Source organism: Neomonachus schauinslandi, chromosome 9 (assembly GCF_002201575.2).
Source record: "Neomonachus schauinslandi chromosome 9, ASM220157v2, whole genome shotgun sequence".
Taxonomy (NCBI): Eukaryota; Metazoa; Chordata; class Mammalia; order Carnivora; family Phocidae; genus Neomonachus; species Neomonachus schauinslandi.
Genome location: NC_058411.1, coordinates 95,951,538 through 95,965,016, shown reverse-complemented (window position 1 = coordinate 95,965,016; position 13,479 = coordinate 95,951,538). Strand labels below are relative to the sequence as shown.

At 35.0% G+C, this 13,479-nt stretch overlaps 1 protein-coding gene across 1 annotated transcript in view; it reads left to right on the top strand.

The window, feature by feature from the left end:
- Positions 1 to 863: 863 nt before the first annotated feature.
- ZNF280D (zinc finger protein 280D) overlaps positions 864 to 13,479 on the top strand; it is a 124,587-nt gene continuing 111,971 nt past the window's right edge. Inside the window, exons 1-3 of the mRNA XM_021693807.2 lie at positions 864 to 931; positions 11,025 to 11,070; positions 11,182 to 11,250. Of these exons, the coding sequence (XP_021549482.1) occupies positions 11,223 to 11,250 (28 nt within the window). The 5' untranslated portion in view covers positions 864 to 931; positions 11,025 to 11,070; positions 11,182 to 11,222. The remainder of the gene's footprint in view (positions 932 to 11,024; positions 11,071 to 11,181; positions 11,251 to 13,479) is intronic.

The window sequence follows — 13,479 nt, the reverse complement described above, 5'->3', positions numbered from 1 at the left end:
TTTTTGTTGTTACCATTTTTGCTTCCCTTCTCAACTTTACCTTCAGAGCTCATCTGCAGTAAAAAATGATTAACTGAAACCCTGTAGGATCAAGGTGTAATATTTAGGCTTTTTGGCGAACTGGATTAAACAAAAAATATTTTTTATTTCAAATATTTTTTATTGCAAACATTTCTGCTTTTTTGGTTGAGTACATCATGATGAGCACAGTGTGAGTTTTTGGAATGGTACATGTTTTGCTTTACACTCTGCTTGATAAATGCTTTTTCTTAGAGTTGTACCATTCACGTGAATACTCCCTGTTTAAAGTTACTATTTTACTCTTTGGATTGGTATATACAAAATTTTTGACCAGCCAGTATAGCCAGGATAGTAATTTAGCTCGCCTTTTTAAACAAAGGCTTTGAATTAATTTATGTAGTGTAGCAGTTCCCTGACTGTGGTCTTGGGGACTTGAGGTGCTTTCAGGGGTTCTGTAAGATCCTCTCTTTACTACTTACCTAACTTCTGAGGCTGGGTTTTCTTCATTTCAATAGAACAATGTAATGCAACAGATTAAATGTAGAAGCAGGTAAGATAATACAGCTGTCTTTATTAAGACAACTATAAATGCGTTTTGCAATAATGTAAAACAATGCCGCTCCTCTAAATTTTTGTTTTGGAAAATATTTTTCACACAACTATTTATATTAATATGTAATGGGTTTATAGTCATTTTTAAGTAAATTAATATATCTTAAATTTCTGAGGTTGGGGTTTGTGGACTTCTAAGATTTCATCATTAGACGTTAATCAAACACATACTTTTTTTCTTTTTTTGCTAGGTTTGGGATTTCTTCAGCATGACAACTGCTTGAATGAGGGCTGTTAACCAAAGCAAAGATCGTTAGTCTACGAAATAATCTGCTCCTTGCTCCTAGGCTCTACCCCTGTGTGTTCCTTATTTTGTGCATAATTGTTACCTTTGGCAAATTTGAGAAGCAAAACATGAAGGGCTTGGGAGGGGTCTGAGTGTTTTAGATGTAGGTAATCCATTATCTCCTGCTTTGTTTACTCATTTTGCTTTTCCCAGTCAGCATTTAAGATTATCTGACTTTATACAAGGATTGCTGACTACTGATAGAAAGGCCCTAATCAACAAAATGGCTTTATGAAGGTCCATGGGTAAAAATAATAATGGACCTCTCAATTTTATTGAATAGAAAAAAGTAAATAAGAAAATTGGCCCTACTTTTTTGACACTACATTGTTGGTATTTATGTTTGAGGAGTTATAACACAAGAGATGTCTTTCTAATCTTTTATTGTAGTATTTTAGAGATTAAAAAGTATATTCATAGATCATATTTCATCCTCAGAAAAATGCTTCTTTGAGATGGGTGGTATTATCATCATCAGTCCTTTACAGATGAGGGAACTGAGTCTGAAAAAGTTCATTTCACTCATTGTAATACTTACTGGGTGCCAGATGCTGTATATTAATTTTGTAGGATATGATGCCTTGGTCTTCCCTCATTCCAACCTCAGCCTTGTAATCTCAGGATTGCATGTTCTTTTCTTGGGTTAGATAGCATAGGAGTAGCCTGGCAGCACCCACCACTGGTGGAAGTGTCAGTTCCTAGAACATTTGGCCTGTTCTGTACCTCACTGCATTCTGGAAGCTTCTAAGATAACGCAGCTCTGCATGGATTGGTGGAGAGTTTTAGGACATTATTAATTTGTTGGTTCTGTGTTAAATGGATGAAATCAGATCCGGATGCTCTGAGGCTGAGTATAAAGTGAATTTTACAAAGTAAATCTTACTATGGGCATGAGGTTTTAAGGGCATGAACAAATACACAGTGAATGGAAAATGAAGGGTTGTAGGAAATATTTTGAAGGAAGACGATAGGACTGGGGAATTGATTAGATATGATAAGTAAAAGAGGGAAACACTGAAAAGAAATTTTAAGATGGGGCACTTTGGTGGCTTTAGTTGGTTAAGCATCTGACTCTTAATCTTGGCTGAGATGTTGATCTTGGGGTTGTGAGTTCAAGCCTCATGTTGAACCCTGCACTGGGCTTGGATCCTACTTAAAAAAAAAAAATTGTTAAAAAATTTTTAAGGACTCAAGATCAGAATTATTACAGTTTCATTGGTGGTAAAAGAGAAGTGCAAAGGTAGAACTAATTTTTATAAACTGAGGTAAGGTTAACGTAACATTAAGTTCACCATTTAAATTATTTTAAAGTGTACAATTCAATGGTATTTAGTACACTCACCGTGTTAAACAAGCATCAGCACTACTCTCAGAATAGTAGTTTCAGCTTCTCAAAAGGAAACCCATTACCCATTAAGTAGTCACTCCCCATTCTCCCCACCCTACAGGCCTTAGCAACCACCAATGTACTTTTTGTCTCTATGGATTTGCCTATTCTGGACACTTGATGTTAATAGAGTTATACAATATGTGACTGACTTCTTTCACTTAGCATAATGTTCTTAAGGTTCATCCATTTAGCATGTATCAGTACTTCATTTTTTTTTACTGCTAAATAATATTCCATTGTATGGATATATCTTTTTATTCATTTATCAGTTGATGAACATTTGGCTTGTTTTCACTTCTTGGCTATTATGAATAATGCTGTAGGACTAATTTTTATGGAGAAGTTATGTTCAGTTCTGGAAATACTGAATTTGAGGTGAGTTTAAATGTCCAGATAGCAGTTTTCAGCTGTTATGAGATGACAGGCTGGAACTTAGTTGAGGAGTCAGGGTTGGAGATTATTATTTGATGATTTTATAGGCTGCTGTTGAGAACTGATAGCTAAGACTGTGGGATTTATTAGATATGTCATTTAGGGAACAATTTGTGTAAGGCTGAGGAGTAAACTATGAAAAACCTGATTTTACACTATTTAAGGAGCAAGAGAATATGGAGAATCTGTATAGAGTTAAATAGGAGGAGGTGGGTAGAGAACCAGTCTGTTGTCATATAAAAAATTTTTGAGGAGGATGTTTCAAGAAATTGGGATAAAACAGATGTAAGATAAGGAAAATGTAAGTGAAGAAAGGGTAATTTGATTTGGCAAGGGGGTGGTTATTGGGATCTTCAGATGGATACCTTCAGCAGAATACTGTGCAGTAGAAAATGTAGTAGCTGCACTGCTGTGCTCAGCTTAGTTTTGACTGACAGAATGGGTGGTGATAACTAGAGCAAAAGGACTGCAGCCTGGATCAGGGTCAGCAGGGGTTTTACATGGATGAAAAGGACGTGGTGCAAAGAGAGATTCCCCATATCCTTATGAAGAAAGGTTCCTTTTACATAGAAGCTTTTGAATCCTTGCTCTACTCTTAGTTGTGTTACTTTGGGCGAGGTACTTAACCTCTATAAATCAGTTTCTGCAGCTGTAAAGTGAGGATGATAATAGTATCTACATCATAGAGTTTTGGAGGATTAGACCAAGTAATGTATGCATTTAACTAATGTTAGCTAATGGTAATGAAAGTTGTTATTATAAATAGCGTAATTTGTAATTAGGATAATGGAATAGTATATAATGAATTAAGTAGTTGTGTTGAAGCTCAACACGAGGAATGAAGTTCTCTAGTTTACTCAAAACAAGTAAATATTACTAATATTGTTATTGTTATTATCACTTGAACCACAAAGAATAAGTTATCCTCTTTTCTTCTTTCTCATGACAAACTTAAAAATATCTGTAAATAGCTTTTACTTCTACCACCTCTACCCCACAGTCTCATGTTTCCTAGGTTAAATATCTTTAGTCTTTTGACCTAGACAGAACTCTAAATCTAATTCATTATAATAGACATCTGTTTTTGCTACATGGCATCTTCCCTCCTACTTTGGTAACAGATACCTTGATTTTCCTTTGGGAAAATCTTTATCTTACTGGTTTTTTTGTTTGTTTTTGGTTGGTTGGTTGGCTGGTTGGTTGGGTCTCTATCTCTGGTACCAGGGGGAGCAGGTGATGTAGGACTAAACCTATTACAAGTCCTTAGCAATAATGATTGGATTTGGGAAGGGCATATGACTTAAGCCAAGCCAGTCAACTCCAACCAGAGCTTGTCCTCTTATTAGTGTCCTAGACTTCAATCTTGGAAAGTGTTAAGTTGGAGCTGGTATAGTCATTCACAGTGGGGAGCCTCTTCTGAGGGTAGAAACAACATAGAGAAAGTGACACCCAGGAATGGAGATAGAAAAACTAGATTTACATATCATTGTTTAAATTGTACCTGTATTTAGTTCTGTAAATGAGCCAAGGAATTCTCTTTTGCTTAAGCCAGTTTGAGTTGGGTTTTCTGTTACTTATAGTTGAAAGAGTCATAGCCAATACACAGTATGCCAAGTGGGGATCAATTAAGACAGAATAGAATAAAACCACTGTCTCTTTGGTTTTAGACTCAAATTCTGTTATTTTTGACACCGTATCACGAATCTGATCATATCAGTTCTTGTTGAAAATCCCCTCATTGGCTTTCCATTGCTCTTAGGTTAAGGGAAAAATTCCTAACATGCTCTCTGGGGTGCTGTGTTGTTTGACTTCTGTCTTATCTCCTACCATATACCCCCTTGCTTTTCTTTTCCACTCACACTAGTTTTTTTTTTTTTTTTCTTTCAGTTTCTCGTATTTCCTGTGACATAGATCTTTTGCACATGCTGTTCTTTCTTCATCGAATGCTTCCTTTCTTTCCTTTCCTGTCCTGTCCTTTTTCCTATTAACTCCAATCAAGGCTGAGTTCCAATCTGTTCCCTCTTTCTTTCTTTTGTCTGTTCACTGTTAAGATTCCTGCATGTACGATCTTTTTTTAAAATGACATTTGAAATGTTTGGTTTATTTAAAAAATAATACTGTATATCTGTAGTCTCCTCTTTTGGGGGACCTTTTCTCCTCTTCTTGGAGTGACCATTTTCAGAACACAGTATTCTGTTTAAAATAAAAATTAGAATCTTTCAGAAATTGGTTAAGATTTGATGAGGTATCTTCTAAAGTTTCTATGATCCCCCAGTATTTTGCCTATAGTATTTAGCTGCTAAGTGATCATCTGTTTCTAATTGTACATTTTGTGGTTGAAATGTGCCCTCTTCAAGAATAAGTCTGTAGTTTGTAACAGTAACCGATTAACTGGACTGATTCTAAAAAAAGATAGGTACTGAGTTTTCTAACAATAAAGCATTTTAAAAAATAAGAGGCATAAAAGTGTTACGTACTGATTTGAAATTTGGTCTCATCTGCTTAATGTTTGTAAATAAATTTAATAAGCTAATTTCTTTATAAAATTTCATGTTTAAACATCTGAATTTTATGAAACAGTTGTGGGTCTTTTTCAGTTATATAGGGTTTATTGCTTATGCTTTAAGGTTTGTATTTGTGTGATTTATATGCCAAGGTGCACATCAGCATTCTCTGTTTTTCTAACCCTGTTACAGTTAATTTCCATGGTAGAATCAATAGGTGATGGATATTAAGGTGATATAAAAGTGGAATTTTTAAAATGAATCTCTGTCCTCAGAAGACTGTGTATGTTTTTAAGATAACATTAAAATGAATTTTCTAGTATCACCTTGAGATCGTTGGAAATTCTTGAGAGATTACAGAACCGGGGTTGGAAATATTAAATTGTTACTCATAGTTAACAACCCACTTTGACTCCTTAAAGCTCTATTCATTTGGGATTAGAATTCTAAAATTATAGACCTCCATTTCGGTATGCCATTAGTCGCAAAGACTGAAGAATTGTTTATAAAATGAAATAGAACATAAACCAAAGCTTTAAAGACAGTGGAATGATTTGAATACCTGATTTCTTGTGAAATTTGTGAGAGGAAAAAAATGAGTGTTTTGATGACCCTGTGTCATCCAAATCATTCCACTGAAAAACTCTTCCAAGTAAATAAGTAAAATTGTTAAAGGTTACAGCTAGCTTGTTAATCTTAGACAAAATTTATGAGTTAGTTGAACATTATTTGTATATGCTATCCTTATTTTGAATAAAAATTTTCAGTATTTAAGATGATTCTATTAATTTTGGTTTTGTATTTTCCTTTTTATGTTAATCTGGTTTTTGTTGTTGCTAATTTCTTGGTTAGGAATGCAAGCCCCCAATTAAACATTTTTATGATGAGAAAAAAGCAGAGATTAACTTTTTAATACAGTTTCTCAGATTATTTCATTGAATAACTTTTGGGGTCTGGGGAGATGGAGAATTTAACCATTCACCATATTCCTCAATTTTTTTTTATTTTACTTGCTGCTTACTCAGTTTTGTTTTTTTTTTTTTTAAGATTTTATTTATTTATTTGACAGAGAGAGAGAGACAGCGAGAGAGGGAACACAAGCAGGGGGAGTGGGAGAGGGAGAAGCAGGCTTCCCACGGAGCAGGGAGCCCGATGCGGGGCTCGATCCCAGGACCCTGGGATCATGACCTGAGCCGAAGGCAGACGCCCAACGACTGAGCCACCCAGGCGCCCCGGCTTACTCAGTTTTAAAAAGGATTTTTTTAGGGCCACCTAGGTGGCTCAGTCGGTTAAGTAGCTGCCTTCGTTCGGCTCAGGTCGTGATCCCAGGGTCCTGGGATCGAGCCCCGTGTCGGGCTCCCTGCTCAGCGGAGAGCCTCCTACTCCCTCTCCCTCTGCTTGCCGCTCTGCCTACTTGTGTTCTCTCTCTGTCAAATAAATAAAAACAAACAAAAAAAAAAATAAGGATTTTTTTTTAGAAATTAAAATACAGTGATGCATGTAAAATGAATGTTTGTTTTTTTTTTTATGGAAATGGTATAAGGCACTTTATCCAAATGCTAATTTTTGTATGTTGGTATTTTTGAATTACTTGTTTTATTCTATGAGACTAGTAGTATATAATTTAACAGTATTGATAAATTGTAGGTATGTGCGTTTATATGAAGGTTTAAAATTTTTTATGTGTTTTCACTAGTTTATAAATGCTTCTTAAAAAGATGAAAATATGGTAGGATAGATTTGACAGCTACATTCTAGAAGGTATACTTACAAAGCTAACATTTCATCATGTGAAATACTACTGTAATGAAGATCTTAAAAAACAAAATAATTTCTAAATGCTCAGCTGATAGCTTGTAAATTCTAGTATAGTAACAAAATTGTGAACTGTTCTTAGAGTTCTTGAAAATGGTATTAAGCACAGAGTTAAAAATTGTTGAGATTTATTGGATGATTTCTGTGTCTCAGGCACTGAGCTCTGTGCTTTGTTATCTAATTTAATTTTCACTATAACTTTATGAAATAAGTTACATATAGTAAAGCAAGGCACAGAGATTAACTTTCCCAAGGTCATCCAGATAATAAATGGTTGAATCAGAATTTGAATGTGGCATTCATTCTTCACCATGTTTTACTGTTTATTATTAATAAATGTTTAAAGTATACAGTATAGAACTAAATTAAGCGGTAGAGATTATTAGTTGACCTAAGAGCTGAGACCCAGAATTGTAACGTGATTTGATTGAATGTTGTAGCAGTGCTGGGGCTATGACTTGGTTCTTCTGGCTTCTAGCCTAATGCTCTTCTTTTTTTATGTGCAGACTCTACAGTTGTGGTTTGTGAAATTGCTTAATCTTTATCAGAAAGTAAATAGAACTATATCTAGTACATAGCACACCTGTGCCATACTGTGTGCTTATGTACCAGATCAGATGCATTACCTTTATTTAACACAGTGATATTGTATTGGGTGAGACCTCTCAATGGATAAAAGTAAATTTTTCAAGCAATTAAAAATTTAGACCTACATTTCCATCGATTTTTAAAATTTCTGTATAAAAATTATTTAAGATATTGTTTAATTTTAGATATATAAAAGCTGAAACAAAAAATAGTAAGATAGGAATTAAAATTATTTATATGAGCAGTCTCCAACAGTGAAAGAATTATTTTCTAAAAAGTCTTTGATTAGTCAGTTAATTGGATTTCATGTTTTTCTTCATAGAAACAAGTGTATTAAACATGGTCATGAAATGAGTCAGTAGCTGAAATTGAGTGTTCTCTTTTTCTGGCCATTTTGGGGCTCAATGTGAGCTGTAGAAGCTATTAGAACGTTTTGGAACTTTGAGATCCTCACTGCGTATCTTTGCTGGATATTCCACTTCAGTGGCAGCTGATTTAATCCTTCATAGAATTCTGTGCCTTACCACCAAAATTCTGAAGTGGTGACCGGAGGGGTTTTTATGGTGGTAATTTTGGCATGCTTCAGTGGCAGAGATGCCAAAGGAATCCATGAAAGTGTTTAATAACCAGAACAAAATATGGCAGTGATTCTTTAGTCCAGTGTTGTCCAGTAGAAATGTTCTGTAGCTGTACTGTCCAATACAGTAGCCACCAGTCACATGTGGCTTTGAGCATTTGAAATGTGGCTAGTAAAACTGAGGAACTGAATTTTAATTTTATTTAATTTTAATTAATTTAAATGTAAATAGTCCCATGTGGCTAATGGCTACTATATTACATAGTGCAGCTTTTGGCTGAAATTATGGTTCTAATTACATCTGAGGATTTCCAGCTTTATAGTGTGTTTGAGACTGTATCAGTTGAGGTTTCTAAGTAGGTTACTGTGGTCCTTAAGCTTTTGAAGTAGGTTATCTTAAACTCATCTCTATCATAATAGGCAGTAGATGTCTGTTCATATAGATAAGTCATTCATTAATTGAATATTTGTAAATTGAATACTAATTTCAGAGTTTTGGTAAGAGATATTTATATGATCACTTAGCAAAAAATATTATATATATGTCAACTATTTAATATTCAGTATAACCATTATTATAACCCAATAACTATTCAAATAAAAAATATTACATATGAGTCTCATAAGCTGTGTAATTGTGGTTTTTGAAAAATATTCTGTATTCTTGGTAACAAGTAGGTCCTTAACATGAGCAAAATTGTCATGTATTTATCTCCTTGACATAGTCATAACACTGATATTAGTTTAGAGATAAGCTACAACTATTCAAATAATTGAGTTAATGAGATTTATTTATTTATTAAAGATTTATTTATTTATTTATTTGACAGAGACACAGTGAGAGAGAGAACACAAGCAGAGGGGGTGGAAGAGGGAGAAGCAGGCCTCCTGCCGAGCAGGGAGCCCGATGTGGGGCTCAATCCCAGGACCCTGGGATCATGACCTGAACTGAAGGCAGATGCTTGACGACTGAGCCACCCAGGCACCCCGAGTTAATGAGATTTAAATAGACTTCAGAACTTGGTGAATTCAGTTAAACACAAGATTCAGTAGAGTCTTGGTGCATGGGTGGCTCAGTAGGTTAAGCATCCAACTTTTGATTTTGGCTCAGGTCATGATCTGGGGTCATGGGATTGAGTCCCATGTGGGGCTCTGCACTCAGCAGGGTGTCTGCTTGAGGATTCTCTCTCCTTTTCTGCACCTCCCTCCGCTTGTGTTCTCTCTCTCAAATAAATAAATGAATCTTTAAAAAAAAAGATTCATTAGAGTCTCGTGATAGTAGTTAAAACATTTATAACAGTAACTTCTGAAGTTAAAATAATAGTTATTTTTCCCTGTGGATTAATGCAGTCCAAATAAATTGGAACCTAAAAAGCAAGAAAATTTGCTTGTGTCAGCCTGAGGATAAGGAGAAATACAAAGATTGAATTAGTGTGCATTTTAGTATTTTAGGTGTCTGCTGTCTAGTTTTTATCTTTTTTTGCTTTATAACTAAAAGTTATTTTAAAATTTGTAGATTTTATAAAATTTATGCTGTTGTGTGTGTGGGAATCCAGAATAATTCTTGTTTTAAATAAATGAAAATTTCTTTTTGATAATTTTTATTCTAATAGCAATCGTTTTTCAATCCCAAAGAAATATAGATATACTAGATTATAAATTTCTGAAGGCAAGGACTATGACTTACTCATTTTTGTTTTTTCCCTAGAACTTAGCACATCATCTTGCATTCAGAAGGCAATGAGTAGTTATTATTTTTATATTTTTTAGTAATCTCTGCACCCAACCTGGGCCTCAAACCCACAACCTGAGAACAAGAGTCATATGCTTTTCTGACTGAGCCAGCCAGGCACCGAAAGAGTAGTTATTTATGAATGAATTAATCTGTGATGAAATATGTCCAATTACTTTTCTTTCCTTTTTAAGGTCTTTGATAAAAAATCAGAAATATATAAACTAAAATTTATTTTTATTTATTTATTTTTAAGATTTTATTTATTTGACAGAGACAGCGAGAGAGGGAACACAAGCAAGGGGAGTGGGAGAGGGAGAAGCAGGTTCCCCACTGAGCATGGAGCCCAATGCGGGGCTCGATCCCGGGACCCCGGGATCATGACGTGAGCCGAAGGCAGACGCTTAATGACTGAGCCACCCAGGCGCCCCTAAACTAAAATTTGTTTAAAGTTATATTTTCTTGGGATGCCTGGGTGGCTTAGCCCGTTAAGCGGCTCCCTGCGGCTCAGGTCATGATCCCGGGGTCCTGGGATCTAGTCCCACATCGGGCTCCTTGCTCAGCGGGGAGCCTTCTTCTCCCTCTCCCTGCCACTCCTGCTTGTGCTCACTCTCTCTCTCTGATTTAAAAATGAATGAATGAATGAATGAATGAATTAAATATTAAAAAATAAAGTTATGTTTTCTTGTGGAAATAATTACATTTATATCTGAAATGTGAATAGGTTACAGTTAAAGATTAGTATATCCCTTTGTATTTGAAAATTCAGACTTACTAAAACAATACATCGTGAAGTGATTACTCATTTTTATAAAAGGATAACTTTAAGAAATTATTTGTAGGTTAATAATTCAGACTTCTTCAAGTAGTAAGTGCTTAATAGAATCACCATTTTATTTACTAAATTTAGGTTCGTTCAAGAATGAACCAATTATATAAAGTGAGTTGCAAGTGTATGTCAGACATATCAAACTTAAAAATTGAACTTTTCATAGGAAAAAAGATTAAGTATGTGTACATTTAATTTAATGAGATCCACTCTAATACCAGGTATCTTTATTTTATAGGAAGGAAAACTGAGATATAAATTGCTCTTTTGTCTGGAGTCACATGGTGAGTTTCAAGATCAAAATTAGATCCAAGAATTTCTGAACCCCGAGTTTCATGTTTCAATATTTGGCATTACTTAAAGTGACTCATAAATTGACTGATATCATGTGTCAGTACTTAGGTGACAATTTACAGAAAGTCAACTCTGCAACTTGATGGGCGACAACCCTTTTCAGCCAAAAAGTAAGTTTTGCTGCCACAACTGCTACTGGTATACGTGGCTTTTGAACTCATAAATTTGCTTCAGTATAAAGGAGGAGAGGTAGGCACATTTTCTTATAGACAGAAAAACTTAAAGTTGTTAGAGTAACAAATGCTCACATAACAAATAATATAAATTAAGAAGTGAGTAAAGTAGAAATGAAGTTTTTTTTCTTCTTATGCCCAGTGATAACTTAGTTTGGTGTACATAATTACCTATGTTTCTTTTATGCATAGACAAAAAATAATTATTTCTAAAATACATAAAGCTGTTATGTGTCTTTAAATTTTTTTTCTTAACAATCTATCCTGGGTGTATTGACAATGGCAGTGCCCTCTTAAGAAGAATGAGGAAGACCTTTGTCTTCTGTATTGTTTGCTAGGGCTTCTATAACCAAGAACCATAGACTGGATAGCTTAAACAACAGAAATTTACTTCAGAATTTCTCACGGTTCTGGGGGCTAGAAGTATGAGATCAAAGTGTTGGTCTCATAAGAATCAACTCAAAGACTTGATTCCTTTTGAGGGCCGTGAAGGAAGGATCTGTACCAGGCCTCTCTCCTTGGCTTATAGATGCCCATATGCTTCCTATGTCTTTAGATGGTCTTACCTCCAAGCATGTATCCATGTCCTGATCTCCTCTTTTAAGGACACCAGTCATTTTGAATTAGCGCCCACCCTAGTAACTTCATTTTAACTTCATCACCTCTTTATTTTTTTTTTTTTAAGATTTTATTTATTTGCGAGAGAGACAATGAGAGACAGAGAGCATGAGAGGGAGGAGGGTCAGAGGGAGAAGCAGACTCCCTGCTGAGCAGGGAGCCTGATGTGGGACTCGATCCCAGGCTCCAGGATCATGACCTGAGCCGAAGGCAGTCGCTCAACCAACTGAGCCACCCAGGCGCCCCATCACCTCTTTAAAGACCCTGTCTCCAAATACAGTAATATTGTGAGGTACTGATGGTGAGGACTTTAACATATGAATATTGGAAAAACACAGTTCAGCCCATAACGCAAACTGATTGGAAACTTTTATTATCCATATACAATGAGTTTCCCTAATTTTTAAAAATTAGGCATTGTCTGACTGCTTAGTTTCCTAGTCCATAATTATTATGTACTGTGTACCTACTGCCTATCTAGCGTGTAGGAGGAAATAAACTCAAAGAGCTCAGTTTGGTCTTGGGACATATAATATTTTTAATCATTTGACTTGAAGAATTCTATATAATTAATGAAACAGTATAGTATAGAAAAGAAAGGGATCAGTTCATGATGTTCATGACATTTGCAAAAATGGGAAGGCCTTTTTTGTTTTGGTAGGTGGTTTATTAACATTTAAATAATGTTAAGACAGGAAATAATTTGTGACACACTTTTATAGAAAGGAAAAAATTTAAAAATTTATAGAAAAATGGTTCTTAATTTGATATGGTATTTCCATTCCCATACCATCCATGGTATGCCATCCCCAAAGCATTGTTTTAGTATCTTTTAAGAGGTGGTAGAACATTGTCCTAATTTTGAGTCAAAAGTAGAAGTGGCATTACTCTAATATAATAAAAAATTACCCTTAGAAATGACTATATTTAAATGATAAATGAAAGATATTGTCAAAGCCAGAACCCTGGAGCGTTTTTTTGTTGTTGTTTTTTGTTTGTTGGGGTTTTTTTTGGTAGACCACCCCCCATCTCATTCCATATATTTAGTTATATCCACTTATATCCATCTCCACTCTTATTACTTTAGGTCCTCAGTACTGTTTCTCTTCCCCTTCTCCCTTCACCTTCTCTTTTTTCTCCATTTCCGCTTAAAGGAATATATGCACATAGTTTAAAGAGTCAGACCATCTGAAAAGACTTTAAATAGCTTAACCACAGTTTCTTGAAGAGTGCTTATGTTCATATGTGCATATATGTTGTGCTGTCTGTTGCATAATCAGTTTTAACCACTTTCTAATAATCTGTCATGAGAATTTTTGCTTTCTTAGAGCTAGCCCTTCCTTTCCTCCAAGTATCTCCTAGTATACTTATTATCTCAATATTTGGTTTAATCCATAGTTGATGTTTCATTATGATGACTATAATAAATGCTGTTTACTGATGAGCATGGTAATATGCTTTTAATATGCTATTATACATAGAATACATACATTTACTCTTCCTTCCCTCCTTCCTTCCTTCCTTCCTTCCTTCCTTCCTTCCTTCCTT